The sequence below is a fragment of the Rhyacophila brunnea genome, unplaced genomic scaffold (genome assembly GCF_057557595.1).
Source record: "Rhyacophila brunnea isolate RB1 unplaced genomic scaffold, BYU_Rbru_1.0 scaffold_18, whole genome shotgun sequence".
NCBI classification, from domain to species: domain Eukaryota; kingdom Metazoa; phylum Arthropoda; class Insecta; order Trichoptera; family Rhyacophilidae; genus Rhyacophila; species Rhyacophila brunnea.
Window position 1 is genome coordinate 15,935,285 of NW_028232837.1, and position 19,200 is coordinate 15,954,484.

At 34.6% G+C, this 19,200-nt stretch overlaps 2 protein-coding genes across 3 annotated transcripts in view; one reads left to right on the forward strand and one right to left on the reverse strand.

Moving 5' to 3' along the window:
• Positions 1-19,200, forward strand: part of LOC147073254 (uncharacterized) — a 781,660-nt gene that overhangs the window by 29,141 nt on the left and 733,319 nt on the right. The gene's annotated exons all lie outside the window — the stretch shown is intronic.
• LOC147073257 (uncharacterized) lies at positions 560-10,816 on the reverse strand. 2 transcript variants are annotated; one of them, XM_085945209.1, is made up of 4 exons: positions 10,149-10,816; positions 9,369-9,455; positions 8,072-8,219; positions 560-1,802 (listed from the first exon to the last, which is right to left on the reverse strand). In XM_085945209.1, the coding sequence occupies exons 1-4, from the start codon at positions 10,719-10,721 to the stop codon at positions 1,639-1,641; spliced, it is 972 nt and encodes a 323-aa protein (XP_085801335.1). In that variant the 5' UTR covers positions 10,722-10,816; the 3' UTR covers positions 560-1,638. The 2 variants fall into 2 exon arrangements, with proteins under 2 accessions (XP_085801335.1, XP_085801336.1); XM_085945210.1 differs by lacking the exon at positions 10,149-10,816 and having other exon boundaries at positions 9,369-10,103.

The window sequence follows — 19,200 nt, forward strand, 5'->3', positions numbered from 1 at the left end:
TTCACAAATATTATTTTTTGACTGTCTGACGCGCTGACCAGTCTTTCACTGGAAAAAATAGTTTTTAAGAAATCTATTAAAAAGTTTAAAAATTACAATTCAGTTCTTGAGAATCTATTTTTTGCTGTGTTTCTATTAAGTATATCTTTTATTATTTGAATAAATGAAATAAATTTTTCCTTGTTTCCAAAATTTTCGAAGAGATCGTGGTACTATTAATTCTAACCGTGCTTCTTTCATGTTATATTCTCCTTCACTGAACGTTTTTCTATTTTCAGCGATTATGTTTGAGGCAAAATAATTAGTAGCTATTATATTTGAATGAATTTCATTAGGTGTGGTGATTGAATATTGTTAGATTTTAATTCTTCGATCAATAAATTCCTCAAACCGAGAGTCAAGAGTTTTTGACAACATACGTTTGATTCGTCAATGGTTTGTCTACATAACCGAGGATCAGAATGGAAGAACAAAAAATAAAACACAAATTAGAAAAAGATAAATGTTATTTTATTATTATTTATATACGAATATATTATCTATGTAAACATCTGTTGTATAAAACGATTGCTAATATGTAGTTGTATTAAAAACTGGTTTCGTATTTAATATTTCATTTTAACCCTTATTAGTCATTGATATCATTAGGCTCGCACACAGGAATGGAAAAATACAATTTATTTAGGTGAATGGAATATTTCTTCTTCTTTTTTTTGTCAGGATCTCATGACTAAGGATCGTTATCCGGGTGATTTGGCTGCCGAACATGGGTCTCAGCGTATCGGCCGTTCTCTTTTCAGCATTCTATGACACGCACAGCCTGTTTCAGTGAAAATAAGCCCAGTCGCACATTGACAATCGTCTCGACTGGGATAATACAGTAATATTGGTATAGGCAAGGCTATGCGAGGACAGTGACGTCACCACGGCAAGCCAAAATTAATGTCGAAGTACGACATTTTGGGATTATATCTGCGCTGCATGTCGGGTGAAAATAGTTGCATGTGACTCCAGCTGTTTTTTTTTAAACTAAAAGGTTGCAATCATGCAGTATGCGGCGGTAGATTCAGTTACATATTGTGTTTTGTGAATGCCAAAAAAATCCCGTCGACGTATTCGACGTGTTCAATAGGACGAGTTTAGATGTGAGAGCCGGCTAATGAATTGGTGCAACAATCCGAGGCATCCAATGTTTGCTTTAATATTTAATCTGATTGCGAAATGCGGATGACACAAATGGACAATAATGATCCAAATAGTTATTACCGTATCGTGCGCATTTGAAAACCACTCGTGGATGCGATAGGTCGCAATAACTCATAGGTGGGCAACCGTAGGTATCTATACACCAGGCATCTATCGCTCTAGTCACTCAAGTGCAGAGTGTCTGGGTATGGATAATCTACCCATAAAAATACGGCGATCCATAGGCGGGGTAAATACGGATGTTAGATTTTGTTAACCCCGCCTGTAAATTATTATGGATATATTTTCAAAATACCCTCCCCACACCATTTTTCTGTGTGCACACCTGGATATCATTAATGATATGGCTTACCTACGAAGTAGGTATACGTTCATTTGTAGGCCACATTCAATTATATTAAATAAACAGAGTTTGTTTAATTGGTAAAATTCCTAATCGGTCATCTGCATTAGAATGACCGCATATGTTGTAGTGACGGATATCATGGCGAGAAGGTATTTAAAATCCATATCAAAAACTCCTGCGATGTTCACGTGAAAAGGTTTGCTTTCAATGAGAAAGCTAAATTTCGACAAGCGTTTGAAGACATCGGAACCTAGGACAAGAAATAAAAGGATTGCATTAAAACAATATACGACAACAATAAAACAATAAATGGAAGAAAATGAGGAAGAATCTAGAAACATGGAGTAGCTAAAAATAAACTAATGGCGGAACAGATTGAGAACAGGGTATGTGATGAAACGCCACGTGTGTGGAGTGATACCATTTACCATTTTATATTGTGTATTATTATGGGACATAAACATACTAGTTACTAGTAACATACTACGCGACGTGGTGATTAGGTAGAGCCTACCTTAATAAATGGGTACCTTAATAAAAATAAATATTGATTATTAACGTATGATGCCAAACACTCGATACCTAACATTAGTTTAACATGTGTACAGTAAAAACAAAACAATGATTCGGTTCGTGGATTGTATGTTGTATGCGTATGAATACGTATACCGTTGTCAGCGCTACGGGCACACCGACTGCCAGGTAATTAGAAACATCCGCATGCACACTATTGACCAACTGAATCATTGTTTTGTTTTAACTATACCTTGATGTGAAATTTGGCAGTGAACTCTAGATTATCGCAGCCTTTTCACACATTCAATAGGGAACAATAAAAATGATATAGGTATTGTGTCTAAGGTACTCTAAAGTAAATACTCCGATGACGTCACGAATAATATTCCAGTTTTGTGGGCGAGGGGAACGCTTCTCAAAAAGCAATTTGTCTAGTTTGGTTAAGTTATGCACATAAACATTTTCGCGTTTTGTAAGGCCCCTGTAGCTAGGTGCATAAAAATCAGTAAATGAGTCGTAGCGTGAGTTTCCGTGGCTGGACAATTGGTTTTGTAAAATATCTATTTTAAAACAATCTAATATATAAAAATTAATATTTGTTTGTTTGTTTGTTTGTTCGTATTGTATGCGCTGCCATACCGTTCATCCGATTGCGATAAAACTTTGTTAACTTATTGCTTGCACTTCCGCGAAGAGTATAGGCTATATCTTATATATAAAAATGAATGTCTATCTGTCTGTCTTTCTATCTGTCCCGTATGCGCTCCTATACCATTCATCCGATTGCGATGCAATTTTGGTAAGTGGTTGTATGCACATCCGCAAAGGTTTCCGAATTAGAAAAATCATCATCTTCTTCTTCATCATTATATTTTCTTTTATTCGTATGGTTCCTGTACCATTCATCTGATTGCAACGAAACTTTCGTCAGTTATTGTACGCACACCCGCAAAGGTTTCTGAATAAGTACAACCATCTTCTTCTTCTTCTTCGTCATCATTCTATCTTCTTTTATTTGTATGGTCCCTATACAATTCATCCGATTGCGATGAAACCTTCGTCAGTTGTTGTGGTAACACCCGCAAAGGTTTCTGAATAAGTAAAACTACTTCTTCTTCTTCTTCTTCTTCATCATTCTATCTTCTTTTATTTGTATGGTCCCTATACCATTCATCCGATTGCGATGAAACTTTCGTTAGTGGTTGTGCCAACACCTGCGAAGGTTTCTGAATTAGTACAACCATCTTCTTCTTCTTCTTCATTATATCTTCTTTTATTCGTATGGTTCCTATACCATTCATCCGATTGCGATGAAACCTTCGTCAGTTGTTGTGGTAACACCCGCAAAGGTTTCTGAATAAGTAAAACTACTTCTTCTTCTTCTTCTTCTTCATCATTCTATCTTCTTTTATTTGTATGGTCCCTATACCATTCATCCGATTGCGATGAAACTTTCGTTAGTGGTTGTGCCAACACCTGCGAAGGTTTCTGAATTAGTACAACCATCTTCTTCTTCTTCTTCATTATATCTTCTTTTATTCGTATGGTTCCTATACCATTCATCCGATTGCGATGAAACCTTCGTCAGTTGTTGTGGTAACACCCGCAAAGGTTTCTGAATAAGTACAACCATCTTCTTCTTCGTCATCATTCTATCTTCTTTTATTTGTATGGTCCCTATACCATTCATCCGATTGCGATGAAACTTTCGTTAGTGGTTGTGCGAACACCTGCAAAGGTTTCTGAATTAGTACAACCATCTTCTTCTTCTTCATCATTCTATCTTCTTTTATTTGTATGGTCCCTATACCATTCATCCGATTGCGATGAAACTTTCGTTAGTGGTTGTGCCAACACCTGCGAAGGTTTCTGAATTAGTACAACCATCTTCTTCTTCTTCTTCATTATATCTTCTTTTATTCGTATGGTTCCTATACCATTCATCCGATTGCGATGAAACCTTCGTCAGTTGTTGTGGTAACACCCGCAAAGGTTTCTGAATAAGTAAAACTACTTCTTTTTCTTCTTCTTCGTCATCATTCTATCTTCTTTTATTTGTATGGTCCCTATACCATTCATCCGATTGCGATGAAACTTTCGTTAGTGGTTGTGCCAACACCTGCGAAGGTTTCTGAATTAGTACAACCATCTTCTTCTTCTTCTTCATTATATCTTCTTTTATTCATATGGTTCCTACACTATTCATCCGATTGCGATGAAACCTTCGTCAGTTGTTGTGGTAACACCCGCAAAGGGTTCTGAATTAGTACAACCACCTTCTTCTTTTATTTTATATTCTTCTATTCGTATGCGTTTCTATTCCATCCATCCGATTGCAATAAAACTTTCGTGAATAATTGTGCCAAGCCCCGCGAAGGTTTCTGAATTAGAATAACCATCTTCTTCTTCTTCATCATTCTATCTTCTTTTATTTGTATGGTCCCTATACCATTCATCCGATTGCGATGAAACTTTCGTTAGTGGTTGTGCCAACACCTGCGAAGGTTTCTGAATTAGTACAACCATCTTCTTCTTCTTCTTCATTATATCTTCTTTTATTCGTATGGTTCCTATACCATTCATCCGATTGCGATGAAACCTTCGTCAGTTGTTGTGGTAACACCCGCAAAGGTTTCTGAATAAGTAAAACTACTTCTTCTTCTTCTTCTTCTTCTTCTTCATCATTCTATCTTCTTTTATTTGTATGGTCCCTATACCATTCATCCGATTGCGATGAAACTTTCGTTAGTGGTTGTGCCAACACCTGCGAAGGTTTCTGAATTAGTACAACCATCTTCTTCTTCTTCTTCATTATATCTTCTTTTATTCGTATGGTTCCTATACCATTCATCCGATTGCGATGAAACCTTCGTCAGTTGTTGTGGTAACACCCGCAAAGGTTTCTGAATAAGTACAACCATCTTCTTCTTCGTCATCATTCTATCTTCTTTTATTTGTATGGTCCCTATACCATTCATCCGATTGCGATGAAACTTTCGTTAGTGGTTGTGCGAACACCTGCAAAGGTTTCTGAATTAGTACAACCATCTTCTTCTTCTTCATCATTCTATCTTCTTTTATTTGTATGGTCCCTATACCATTCATCCGATTGCGATGAAACTTTCGTTAGTGGTTGTGCCAACACCTGCGAAGGTTTCTGAATTAGTACAACCATCTTCTTCTTCTTCTTCATTATATCTTCTTTTATTCGTATGGTTCCTATACCATTCATCCGATTGCGATGAAACCTTCGTCAGTTGTTGTGGTAACACCCGCAAAGGTTTCTGAATAAGTAAAACTACTTCTTTTTCTTCTTCTTCGTCATCATTCTATCTTCTTTTATTTGTATGGTCCCTATACCATTCATCCGATTGCGATGAAACTTTCGTTAGTGGTTGTGCCAACACCTGCGAAGGTTTCTGAATTAGTACAACCATCTTCTTCTTCTTCTTCATTATATCTTCTTTTATTCATATGGTTCCTACACTATTCATCCGATTGCGATGAAACCTTCGTCAGTTGTTGTGGTAACACCCGCAAAGGGTTCTGAATTAGTACAACCATCTTCTTCTTTTATTTTATATTCTTCTATTCGTATGCGTTTCTATTCCATCCATCCGATTGCAATAAAACTTTCGTGAATAATTGTGCCAAGCCCCGCGAAGGTTTCTGAATTAGAATAACCATCTTCTTCTTCTTCATCATTCTATCTTCTTTTATTTGTATGGTCCCTATACCATTCATCCGATTGCGATGAAACTTTCGTTAGTGGTTGTGCCAACACCTGCGAAGGTTTCTGAATTAGTACAACCATCTTCTTCTTCTTCTTCATTATATCTTCTTTTATTCGTATGGTTCCTATACCATTCATCCGATTGCGATGAAACCTTCGTCAGTTGTTGTGGTAACACCCGCAAAGGTTTCTGAATAAGTAAAACTACTTCTTCTTCTTCTTCTTCTTCTTCTTCATCATTCTATCTTCTTTTATTTGTATGGTCCCTATACCATTCATCCGATTGCGATGAAACTTTCGTTAGTGGTTGTGCCAACACCTGCGAAGGTTTCTGAATTAGTACAACCATCTTCTTCTTCTTCTTCATTATATCTTCTTTTATTCGTATGGTTCCTATACCATTCATCCGATTGCGATGAAACCTTCGTCAGTTGTTGTGGTAACACCCGCAAAGGTTTCTGAATAAGTAAAACTACTTCTTCTTCTTCTTCTTCTTCTTCTTCATCATTCTATCTTCTTTTATTTGTATGGTCCCTATACCATTCATCCGATTGCGATGAAACTTTCGTTAGTGGTTGTGCCAACACCTGCGAAGGTTTCTGAATTAGTACAACCATCTTCTTCTTCTTCTTCTTCATTATATCTTCTTTTATTCATATGGTTCCTACACTATTCATCCGATTGCGATGAAACCTTCGTCAGTTGTTGTGGTAACACCCGCAAAGGGTTCTGAATTAGTACAACCATCTTCTTCTTTTATTTTATATTCTTCTATTCGTATGCGTTTCTATTCCATCCATCCGATTGCAATAAAACTTTCGTGAATAATTGTGCCAAGCCCCGCGAAGGTTTCTGAATTAGAATAGCCATCTTCTTCTTCTTCTTCTATTTTATCTTCTTCTATTCACAATAAAACTTTGGTGAGTAGTCGTGCGCATGCCCACGAAGATTTCTGAATTAGATAATCATCTTCTTCTTCTATTCGTATGCGTTCCTATACCATTCATCCGATTGCGATTAAACTTTTGTCAGGTGTTATGCGCACACCTGCGAAGGTTTCTAAATTAGTATTATATAAAATACAACGTTTGTTGTTTGTTTGTTCTATGCAATTTTGATTTTTTTTTTTACTACATATTAATAACATTAATAACGTTTGCATATTTTGGATTCGATTTTAATGTAGTGGTCTTTTGTTTGACCTTTACTCCTATTAGAATTATTTTCATATTGCCATATTGTATAACACAGATATTTTAATATTAAAAAAATAATTACCTCTTATTATTTTTTAAATATCTAAGATAAATATAACCTCGAAGCGACCCTGTGCGAAGCCGGGTACTTCAGCTAGTAATATATAATATTTGTATGTTTAATAAAAGTTGCCGAAAAGCATGACTTAACTATAGACTATACTGAGTATAGAGTTAAGGAATCCTTAACCATAGACTACTTTTGTCATGAACACGCCCCCTTCTGTATTACCATTTACCACTGACAGCTGCTGTCAAAATAAATTCGCATATCTATAAAACAGTCTATACACTCAAATTCATTTAACAATGTATCTCAATAAGGATATTGATAGTGTTAATTCGTTTGGCATGTACTTGCAGAATATTATTTTACTTTTATACGCCAGCCCACAGAAACACAAGATGCCAGATGATAGAATGACACTTGACGCTAGTGTTACCATGTTAAAAAATATCTTGCGGTGCCTGTGGAATCACGTATAATGACTTATAACGGAAACATAAGAGTATTATAATTAAATATTAATACGTAATTATAGTTATTGATTTATAAAGTGCAGTTGTCATATTTTTGTCATCGTTTAACAATTATAAAATAATTTACCTAAACTATAGGAAAGAGAATTTTTAAATATGGTATTATTTTCAATAAAAAAACGAACGAAGCTTTAAGACGAGGTGAACCATAAACAACATGATCTTAACTAAGGACAATGTTTCCGCATAGTGTTTTCTGCTAAGGAAATTTTAGTTATGACACATGTTTCTGCATTCCGCTCTACGTATTTTAAATAAACATTTATATTATGCTCTTCTATATATATATTCTTAAAATCCTGGATAGGTAATCCAGAATACGAGAATTCAACCCAAGTCGTACAGTACCACGAACACTATTCATTTAGTTTATAAAGTGGCATCTGGACAGTAATCAGATAGATTATTGAAATTTTGAGTTTCAGCTCACTAAAAGATAGTTGAAAACAAAATTTTAAGGTCCTGTCATCTTACCAATGTAACTGTTAGGCATCATCTTCCCTATCAGATCTCCAGTGCGTTGTGACTCCTTTATGATTAGCTCTGGTGCACTGCTGATGGTTCCGAGAAGGGCGGTGTAATGGAGCGCCCACAGGAACAGAGATAAGTCACCCCACAGGTCCTCGAATGAAAAAAAAAATACACGTGATATTATAATAATAGGTGTGTTTGCAGTATGTACCTACAGTAGACCAGCAATTGCAGTTTTTTTAAATTATTATTACAGTCAGAGCAATCGATATGGTATGGCAGCTTCTTCGATTGTAATAGCTACCAACATGTGAGTAATTATTGAATAAATAATAACGGTTTTTAGCTAATAAATGAAAGTTTAGGATCTCAAGTAACAAAAAAATATATTTATTTAAATTGGGAAAAAATATAACTGGTAGTACTACCAACTACTAGAGTTAAATAGAAAGCCATGCCCAGACCAAGAACATTAAATATTCTACAATTTTTGTATGTGAACAATGATTTTCATCCGCGTTGGAAAATATAAGGTAATTTCTATCAAGACAAGAATTTTCACCAGGAGCACATTTATAGCCAAAAATGTAATGTCGGATAGTTTTTCCCCCATTTAACTTTTTAGACCTAATTTAGAGAAAAAAATGTCAAACATTAAAAAGCAGTGAATCGTAACTGAGCGTACATAACTATAAATAAACTAAATCTGCATAGACATCCCGCTAGGCAGCAAGCAGCACTGATGGTTTCACTTTAATAATGCGCCAAATGTATACAGATGCTAACTTTTCCGACGTAAATTAAGTTGCTTGTTTAACATCGATGATAAATTTTTAAGTCTTTCAGTGCTAAAAACGCGCTAGGCACGTAACTATTAGTTGGCCATTAGATATAATTAGCATGATATTTAAATGAGGTAATTAATTAGTAATTATCTGGTCAGCAGTTTAATATCAACCGACAGAAACATTGAATTTCGATTTCAAATATTACGAATTTCAGAAATGGAACAGCGGCCGTATGTTCCGAGCGAAGATTTGAAGATGGGTTTGTTGCTATCAACATCAATAACTCGAAAATTGTAGAATAAACAAAAGTATGTTTTGATTTTTTTTAAATTTATTTTTTGTTATTATTATCTATATTCTCTTCTTCTCCTTTGTGAGGTTAATATTTGTAATAATGTAAATCTCATGTAGCGTCTTGAATTTAGATTTGTTATGTCCACAATATTTTGTTTTCTTAAATAAATAAATAACCATTTAGTTGTATATTGATGGTAAAATAATGCACAACTTACTTGCAATGCTAGGCTGGTTCCTGCTTTGGACATAATCTTTGTTATTAAGGCGAATGTGAAGATCGTTAGTAAGGACATAAAGAGAATCTGAAACACAAATAAAAGTGATTACGAAAAAAGGAATTTAAAATTTTGTAAAAAAATAACATTTAAAGATTTTTTTACTGCCAGTCATACAATCTCGAAGAAAAATGATAATATTTTCATAAAATTTGGTCAAGGAAGTGGTGGGAAGTGATGGGAATTTGTGTTCGACCTCCTCGGGACTAGAGCACGACAGGGTATTCTCAAAATATTTGTTAACACCACGGTGGCATAAGTGGCACAGCGCCCATCATTGAATCTATGGGTGCGCATTTTATATCGCGTCTGACAAAATAACATGCTGTTTTTCAATGCGTGTTTTGTACAGAGCACGAATAGAAATGTGTCATAACAAAACAGCAACAGATGAAGGAATACAACGCCCGCCTGAATGTTTTCAAATATTACCAATATTGAATGTGCGTTTCATTTACATGGCAAACTTTATATTCTTCAACACATGTTACAGCTTCACCCAGAAAGCAACCCACTTCTCATTATTTTTGACTTCCTTGATTACAACCATAATTCTTAATAAAGTATACGAATTTAACCATTATTCAACGAAGGCTTATATGGTTCACTTGAGAGCAAAAAAGATAGTTAATTTTTTAAAACCACGTACCTAGTACTCAAGAAAAGAAGAAGGTACAAGAAAAACAATGTTATCCGTGATGTAAAATGAAAAATATTTACCGGTATACTAAAGCGTCTACCAATCAGTGCCACATTTTCAACAAGTTTGTCATAAGCTCTCATTATTGACGTTAGGTCAAGCGGGTCTGTATTCCTGACTTCCGCATCATATCTGTGACTAAGCATAAGACTGGTCCTCTCCAAGTTGACTTCTTCTGATCCCTGGAAGGACTGGCATATATGTTTTAGACGGGCGTTTAAAACCTGCAGTCTCATATAACACAAATAAATCTCAATACAAAACTGCAAAGCAGACAAGTCCATTACAATCATTTTGACTGATAGCACTATTTGATGGATTCCTTTCCCCCACATGAAATAGTCTGATCCATAAAGCAGTGTTGTACATATGACATAAACCGAAAAGTACTTTTGAAACTTTGACGTCGCATGTTTGTAATTATTTCTTTTAGAGTTTAGTAATGCGTCAATTATGAATAGATTGTTGTGTGTTTGTATCTTCTGAATGTTGAACAAAAGCACTTCGCATATTAGAGAGACAGCTGGTGTTACAGATTCGAGAATTTGCATTAATAAATAAAGAATTGGAGGTATATATGATTTATTTTTCATTGAAAGTAGGTTAAAATTAATAAACCGTTCGATTTGGGTAGCTATCGCGATGACAATAAGAATAAATGCGTATATTTTGCTAGATGGACCTTGCAGCGTTGTGACATTGTTGTCATATTTCACAGTAGGATATCCAAAGCACCAGTAAAGTATGTGTATTAGATACATAATAATTAATATAAAAATAGTAATTTCAAACTTAAACTAAAAATTCAAGTTAAAGTCTTTAGAATATAATAATTATTGACATAAATAATGTCTTATCAAAACCAAGCAAATGAAAATAGGGTCGGTAGGGATCGGCAACATTTACAGACTAGGTAACATTGCTATTAATACAGATTATTTAGGAAAATATTGAAAGATACTTTAGAAGGTGGTAGTATGGACTATTTAGATTCCCCCCCCCCCCGACCCTTTCTACTAATTGAAACCTTTTGAGGTGTGATGGGCTGACTTAGTTTCCTGGTTAATTCCAGTCTTGGAAGTACATCAACGCTCTTTCCGACATGTAATCTAGCTAAATACTGAGCAATTAAATTGAAGTCTTTCGAGGGACATAGGCAAGAAAACCCTCTTCCGTATATTGTCATTAGAGACTGCATCCTTTAACGCAGTGGTGCACAACTTATTTGACAGAAGGGCCGCAATGTGTGCAAGTGTTAAAAAATAATGATAATATATAGTAGGCGTACATTTTAATTATTTTTAATTTAATAGTTACATATCGGATACCGATTTTGGGCCGCGGGTTGGCATCACTACTTTAACGCTTTAATGGGGTGTTTGGTTTGAAATTCTGATCTTATTAGGAATTAGGATCACGTGATAAGATCGAATATGTGCACCTAGTCTCTAGGAAAGGAAGTAAACCCCGTTTTCTATTCTACAAATAAAGCTCGTACTTGGATCTGAGTCTTACATTCTAAAGCTACCAAGTTTAACTTTTAGGGCTTCCAAACATTTTTTGACTTCTAACGCAACACCTTGAAAGGGGTCCCACAGGGTGTAGCCTCCTCCAAGCAAGAAAGTTCTCCATCTCCCCCTATTCTGGACAAGTGTCCTCCAGGTGTCTGCACTGGCTGCTCTAGCATCTTTGTTATCACCAGAGTCTGGGCCTGTCAGTCGACCTCAGACCGTCCAGTTTGTTATCCAGGATTCCCATCAGCGGTTGGGCACTGGCTATTCTCCATACATGGTCTGCCCATCAGAGTGTTTAAATACTGTGGAGCTACATAGGTACATTCTTCTTGGAAGAAGTTGTAGAGCTGAGTATTATTTGTACAAATTTATAATAGTGGCAGTGTCCGATAAAGCGAATTATAACCACAGATTCTTTCGTGGAACACGTTACGCGATTAGAAGATTCGAACTATAAAAAATATCTATTAATCAAATCAGAACAAAAATGATTCGCTATCCGCATGTTGCCAACTCAATCTGCAAGACAAAAAAAATTCTTGGCCTACTATCATATTTCCTATTGCTTCATTTTCATCGACTTAATTGGAAACCGCTAAGTAATTGAGTGATGTCAGATTAACACCTATTTGATAAAGATCAGCAAATATAATATTGAAGAATAAGTATATTATAAACATTTTTGATGTGTTAATATAAACATTACAAGGACAACACTGAAATTATAACGCACAAACTGTTCTGACAATAATAAGACATAAGGTATGTACCTATTTACTGCACACCCACATTAGCCTAATTCATAGAGTGACTGTAGTTGTATAAATACAAAACCATTGGTTGAATAATCGGTTTTTAAAAAAAGGCATGTTTTTTTAAAAATGTTTATTTGATCCAGTGCAAAGACCCAATCCGTCCCACTCAGCGGAGGTCCATAATATGCTTCGCTTACTATCGAACATGCTAATTTATTAATTTTCGTACTGTCTACGTTTGAATAATAAATTCTTTTGAAAGTAGTATCAACCCCCCTTGGCCACTTTCGGGACTCCCCGCACTGCCCCAACGCCTGAGCCACTACCCGCCCTTACACACAAAACACGGAGGCGCGCACTAATGCAATCTTTAAGCTCCGTTATCTCGAAAAGTATATAAACTAAAACCATGTTTTTATGCACTTCCATCTAGAAACCATACACGAATAATGTAATAGTGAAGGTTTCAGATCCTCAGTCCATCCATCATTAATAAAAACGTTAGTTTTTTTTAAACAATGTTGTATTGAGATTCCATTTAGTAGATCGATCCCAAATTCTAAAAGAATGTAACAGAACTAGCACATGTGTAATGAATTACAAATCTATGCGTACCTACATATTATATACTTACTGAGAATCAGATAATGGTAACTACGTGTCATAGGTAAGTTAATAATAATAAAATTGAGGTTTTACTGTGCGTTATACGCAAAGAAAACGGCTTCATATAGCCGGGAAATACCCTAACTCTTTAGTATTATTGCTCTTAGGTAACTGAACGGATAGTAGCCACCGCCCCACGGCGACGGCCGGCTGAAGCGACGCGACGCAAGAATAGGCCATAAAGGGCCGGTCGCTGGTTTAACTACAGATGATGCGACGCACACTGATCAACAACGACCAGCCGTTTGCGGCCAATTTCGTCGCGTCCCGGCGGCCAGCCGCCACCATGGGCGGTGCCCCTTAATAACAGAAAATAAAAATAAGCATAAGATTATTACAAGCGAATTTAGTTACATAAATCAAAAATCGACAGTTGTTTTCAAATACTTTATTGACAATATTACTTTTCTAAAACACAAATCTATCAAAAGCACGTTATAGCCATACGAATAAAATATTATTATTAATTATTATTACGAAATTACATGAACCATTTCTACTACAAGAGTTCTCTTACATGCGTAATAATATTATATAATTTGTCGTAAGAAAATATTTTATTGCAATGAGCTGCATCGAGTGATAAGAAACACAAAAAGAAAATGAACTTTTTATTAAAGTCATTTAAACTTACATAAAAAAAAACACATTGAAATACCTGCATACATTAAATGCAATCTTATATCTAGTACATACTATTACAAAATGTGCCAACAGTATCTTTCGATGACATGTAAATTGAAAATATACTGAAGTAGTTTTAAACCTAGATACTACATAATATTATATGGTTAGTGCCTTTATAACACACGAATATGGAGTAAATACTCCATGTCATAAGGTTTGTATGTAATTTATCAATCTGAATGAATGGCAAAGGTTGAGATTATCAGCCGTAGAATAAGGTCGATACTGTTCAGAAAAACAAGACAAACTGCAGTGCGACTTTCATATTATCAAGCCTTCTACGTCACCACGGTCGTTTCTGGAATTAAAACCCTCCATTCGCATTATTGGCAGTGTTCGACATCGCGTGGAGTTTTATTAATGTTAAAACGCCTAAACCTTTGCGGAATCACAATGAATGTACAAATATTGTGAGGACGAGAAAGAGAAAAGAAAGCTTTTAATTCCTCTAAATAGTGCCAAAGAGTATCTGCTACGACAAGTCAACACGTAAAGATTATGTGACGTAATAGTATCAGTTAGCAAAAACCACGTGACGTAACATTGTCAGAGCATGCAGTCCTGTGACGTAGAAGACTTGATATAGAAGTTGGTCTATTTATTGACGTTTTTATATAATTTTCCCATTGTAAATATACGATGTTTTTTTCTGGTCGGTATTGACTGTTTCCGTGGTCATTCTGCTTCCACTCCAATGTAGAAATATATTTAAGATAATTAGGGGTCGTCCATATATAACGTCACGCAAAAAGTGGGGGAGGTGCTCTGATATAATCTGATATTTTTTTACCGAAGGGAGAGGGCTTGTGGTCACAAGAGCACAACATATAAACTACTTTTTCTCATAACATATACTTCGTATATTAAATGGGATGCAGGGAAATACTAAACATAATCATATATGGACGACTCCCTAGTCGTTTGACAGAAAATACTCAATTTGAGTACTTACCACGTATCTTCAGACTTCACAGTCATAATGATTTGGGAATATTTTGTGACCACACCACAAAAACCAAGTAACCACAAATATGGCTTCGAGTGCTCCATAGGATTTAATGAAATATTTAATTCTTACAGTGTGTTCGATATATAACCGTGATCCTGTTTTGTGACTGAGATTTACAAAAATAATTTACACTTTTTAACATATTTTTTTAGTTACTTGCCGTCAGATTTCCAAGTGAACCACAGCAAACTAGAACCCAGACTAGTGGCTACACAATCACTATCAACGAAAATCTTTTTTATAAAAATACATAAGTAGTAGCTACACATCTATTTTATCAAAAAGCCTTCATGAAAATATTAATATAATAAACACTAAAGTGAAAATGTTCAATTTAAACATTACACTAATTTTCATTCTAAAGTGAGCATTCATCATTTTTGTGACTAGATTTTCACGATTTTTTTTATCATTAGTTCTAACTAAGTACGTTTTGCCTCGAATATAAAAGGCGATAGTTTATTGTTAATACTTAAGATGCGCAAAAATGATGATGTACTTGAAACAAAAACAAGTTATTTAGTAAATTAATCATAACGTTTAGTAAGAATAAAACGTGGGTTTCATCAAAACAATGGAAAAATGGCATACAAAAAATTAATTCAGAAAAAATAATAACCTTTTTGATGATAATAATTTACCATAAAAAAAGCTTTTCTACTGAGTTAGTTAAATTAATTCTCCACACAGCATTATCAGATCAATAATAGATTTTTTATAAAACTACCCTAATATAATTATACACGTTATGAAAGCACTAAGTAGTAAACGATGAAAAAGTGTTTTAAGTTTAGTATTAATTTTTTTATATAAGGATATATTTCCGACTCCCCATAATCTATACGTTTGATCTTAGTGTCATATTTTAATGACAATCTTGTTGAATTGCAATGATATTCACCAGCGTCATCATTACTTATTATATTCATTAATTATACAAATAATTGTAAATGAGAATTCATTCCACGGGTTCGCTGTCTCGGTCGAATTTTAAAATTGGGTGCGACTAGAGCCAGTGATTTCTCGACTCGTTGACTGGAGATTTGAGAATTCTCAAGAATATAATATGATACTCAAGATTTTTTTATTTAATTACGCGAGCAAATTTTTGTGAATTTTCTTAAGACAAAAATATTTTTCGAATTGTTTAGGTTCTCTTTGAATCTATAAATTTCTTTAAAAAAATGAGAATCGAGTAACAAGATTTCTTATTATTTTCATCTAAAATTCTCCATCACAACATCTAGATGTAATTGTTTGAAAATATATTTGAAAAAGCTGCATATATATGGATCAGTGGCGAAGAGTGGATGTAGGATGTTAGGATCCGAGATAAACATGCACACTAAGCTTTGTCAGTCAAACGTATTTGTTTTTATTGAACTAAGACTACAATGTGTAGATAGTGTTTGTTAGTTTATAAAATTCAATTAAACCCTGCCTAATCCAAGCCATAGTAAATAATAGTAAAAAAAAACTTCGTTTATCTATAAAATAACTAAAATTACGCCATTAAACCACACATAATTTTAGAAATTTTATAGATAGAGGAATATTTTTTATCGATATGATTTAGTGGCAGGGGGGTTAATGAATTAAAAAAAACTAACCGAAACCATTTTTGTATTCTTAATACAACGAAAAAAAAAATATGACTGAAAAAGTTGTGCACTATTTTTGTCGGATCGCCCATAGCATACCTAAAATATTATGGTTTGTTTTTGACTAACCAGCACCACCACTCCCAAGAAGATCATAATATTATGGGCACAGAGTGGAGGTTTGTATTAACAGATTTTAGTTTTTACGAGAAATGCATGTTAACCACTTGCTCAACCTAATAGACTCTAATAACTCTGACTCTGAAATGGGACCCACGACATTATAACATGACATACTATAGGAAATAGGTAGAAGTTAATTGCTAAATTGTGACAGTAAATTTTAACCGTGATTGGATTTGTTTTTTGTCAAGACAGTGAACAAATGGAATGGAATAACAGAAACTATAAGTACAATATTAATTATATCCAGTATACCAACTTTGAAAAACGAAATAAAAAAGTTACGGGGTAAAAGTGTCTAAGTCAGTTTGATTGCAGCTGAGATAATCGGTTTTGAAGTTACTTACTTAGAAGCTTAGAAACTTATACTTAGAAGTTAACTAGTGTAATTTCTACAAATTAGAATATCGATTTATTTTGCTTTTGTGCCAAACTCTATGATACACAAAAAATAGCACATTTTTTTACATTTAAATATTAATTTCTTAAAAACGCGACTTACGAACTTTTTCTCTGCTACAACAGAAATATAAAAATACTTCAATTAAGAGATTCGTAAGTACTAAATAAACTAAATTCAATATTCTAACACTAACTGAATCTGACACGAATAATCAAAACAGATATTAATCTACTAGAGCCACACTAGTCTACGTAACAACGTTACTATTGACTATCTGGTGGGGATACGGTAGTATGAGGTGGAGAAAGTGGTGCAGGGAGTGGTGACGGTTGAGATGGGGAAACTGATGCAGAGGGAGGAGGAGAAATGGTTTTAGGGGTCGAAGAAACAGAATTGGATAGGTGTGAGTTGAGTGATGGTGAGAGTACTTCGGGGACTGGAACTGGAGGTACGAGTGAGGAAACGAGCGGTGGTGCTACTGCTGAAGTGTGCGGAGGCCGAACTGACGGAGTGTGTGAGGAAGAAGTCGTCTTGGTAGTGTTTTTGTTTTCTCGTTTTCCTTTTTTTGGTGGACAGTACAGTCCATTCTCGGCCTTGATGTAAACCGGCGGATCGTGGTTGTGTTCGTTAGATATTTTGACAATGTCTTCGGCGATGGTCCACACGAAGGCTCGGCATTTGTTGTTCGAACTGATTGTGCATCGCCATCTTGTTTTATTTCCGGATAATTTGGCTGACATTGGAGTGAATGTGAAGTTGTCCACCTTCAACAGTACCTTTCCAGTCGTCAGTCTTATGAATTCAGCTGAAAAAAAAGATACATAGTTCAAGTCAGTGTTATTGATTTGTATTTTATCCCTCAAAAGCTGGTGAAGTAAGCATAGCACCATTATTCAGAGAACAATTACTATCCAGGATAGTTGTCGATAATTTAACTGACTTCCATCGCAGTACGATAATAAAATATTACCTACTACATGATTTTTCTGACGAATTAAATAGAGTACCCAACAATCTGATATTATCAATTTTACTTCTAATTTTTGGAAGGTATACAAGGGATTTGTAAGGAACGCATACAACGATAAATAAGAAAAAAAAGTACGTATTCCTATCAAATTATGAAATATCTTGAATTAATATTGAGTATGGCATTAGAGGAACATGCATTGAAAACAAGTTAGCGCCGCAGAGTTTATTCAAATTTGTATAAATACTAAGGCTAAGCGCTCAGGAACGGAAGGGAAAGAAAAGGAAGAATCTATATTCAGTAACAGATTTCCGACCGATCGCGACTGGTCAAGTGTGTTTCGTCTTTGTTTAGCGCGTATTTCCAATGATTCAATCGGCCGAGTGACCTCATGTAGCGCGCGTAACACAACGCGAACAAAATCGTACTGTACCATAGCGTTCATGCACGCATAAGTTAGTCGGCCGATAAAAAACGCTCCATCCTACTATCGGCGGACTACGATCGTCCGATTAATTAATCGTTCAAGCGAGCTTAGTCTAATAGACAAAACGATTTTGCTGAGAAATACAGGTAGTCATTCAGGACATTAGTAATACCACAATTCCACAATACTTAACAAACAATTTCAGTTTCCACTAAATACATTAATATCGACCACAGCAGCTACACAGTTCTACACACCGAAAGTATGTTGGTAATTAAAGCAATAAAACCAAGATTTTTTGTGCATATTTTTATTTGAATGAAAATATTGTAATATGTTTTTAAAAATATATTTTTTTAAAGTGCCGTAACCCAATTACCGAATTAAAAATAAATTAGATCCAAAGTGAGATTGATTTGTATAAGTATAAACAATTTTTTTAAACTAAAGAGATAGTTTATTAAAATCATTGATTGCATAAAGAATTGCATAGGGAATTAATATATAAATTCACAATAATAACAATAAAAGCGTAAACCAAATTAGAATGAGAAAAAATGAAATCATATAGGTATGTTAATTAAAATTTTTGATATCCTTGGTGTCCTTAGTCTAGTACAGTGGTCGGTAAACTAATGTGTCAACAGAGCCAAATATCAACAGTACAACGATTGAGATTTCTTTTGGAGCCAAATTTCTTAATCTTAAATTATATAATATGTAGGTACAATGTTTATTAACTTGATATCATACGTAATAATGATCTTATTTATTGATAAAAATTTAATTGTAAGTATGGTATCCATAAAATTAAATCATGACAATGACTGACAAACACTCAATGTGAATAGTGGCTA

Coding starts and splice junctions, on each gene's coding strand:
- LOC147073257 (XM_085945209.1), bottom strand. CDS start 10,721: ATGAAAAATAAATCATATATACCTCCAATTCTTTATTTATTAATGCAA. Junction 8,220..9,368: donor GAACCAGCCTAGCATTGCAA/GTAAGTTGTGCA, acceptor TTTTCATTCGAG/GACCTGTGGGGTGACTTATC. Junction 1,803..8,071: donor GATGCCTAACAGTTACATTG/GTAAGATGACAG, acceptor TTCTTGTCCTAG/GTTCCGATGTCTTCAAACGC.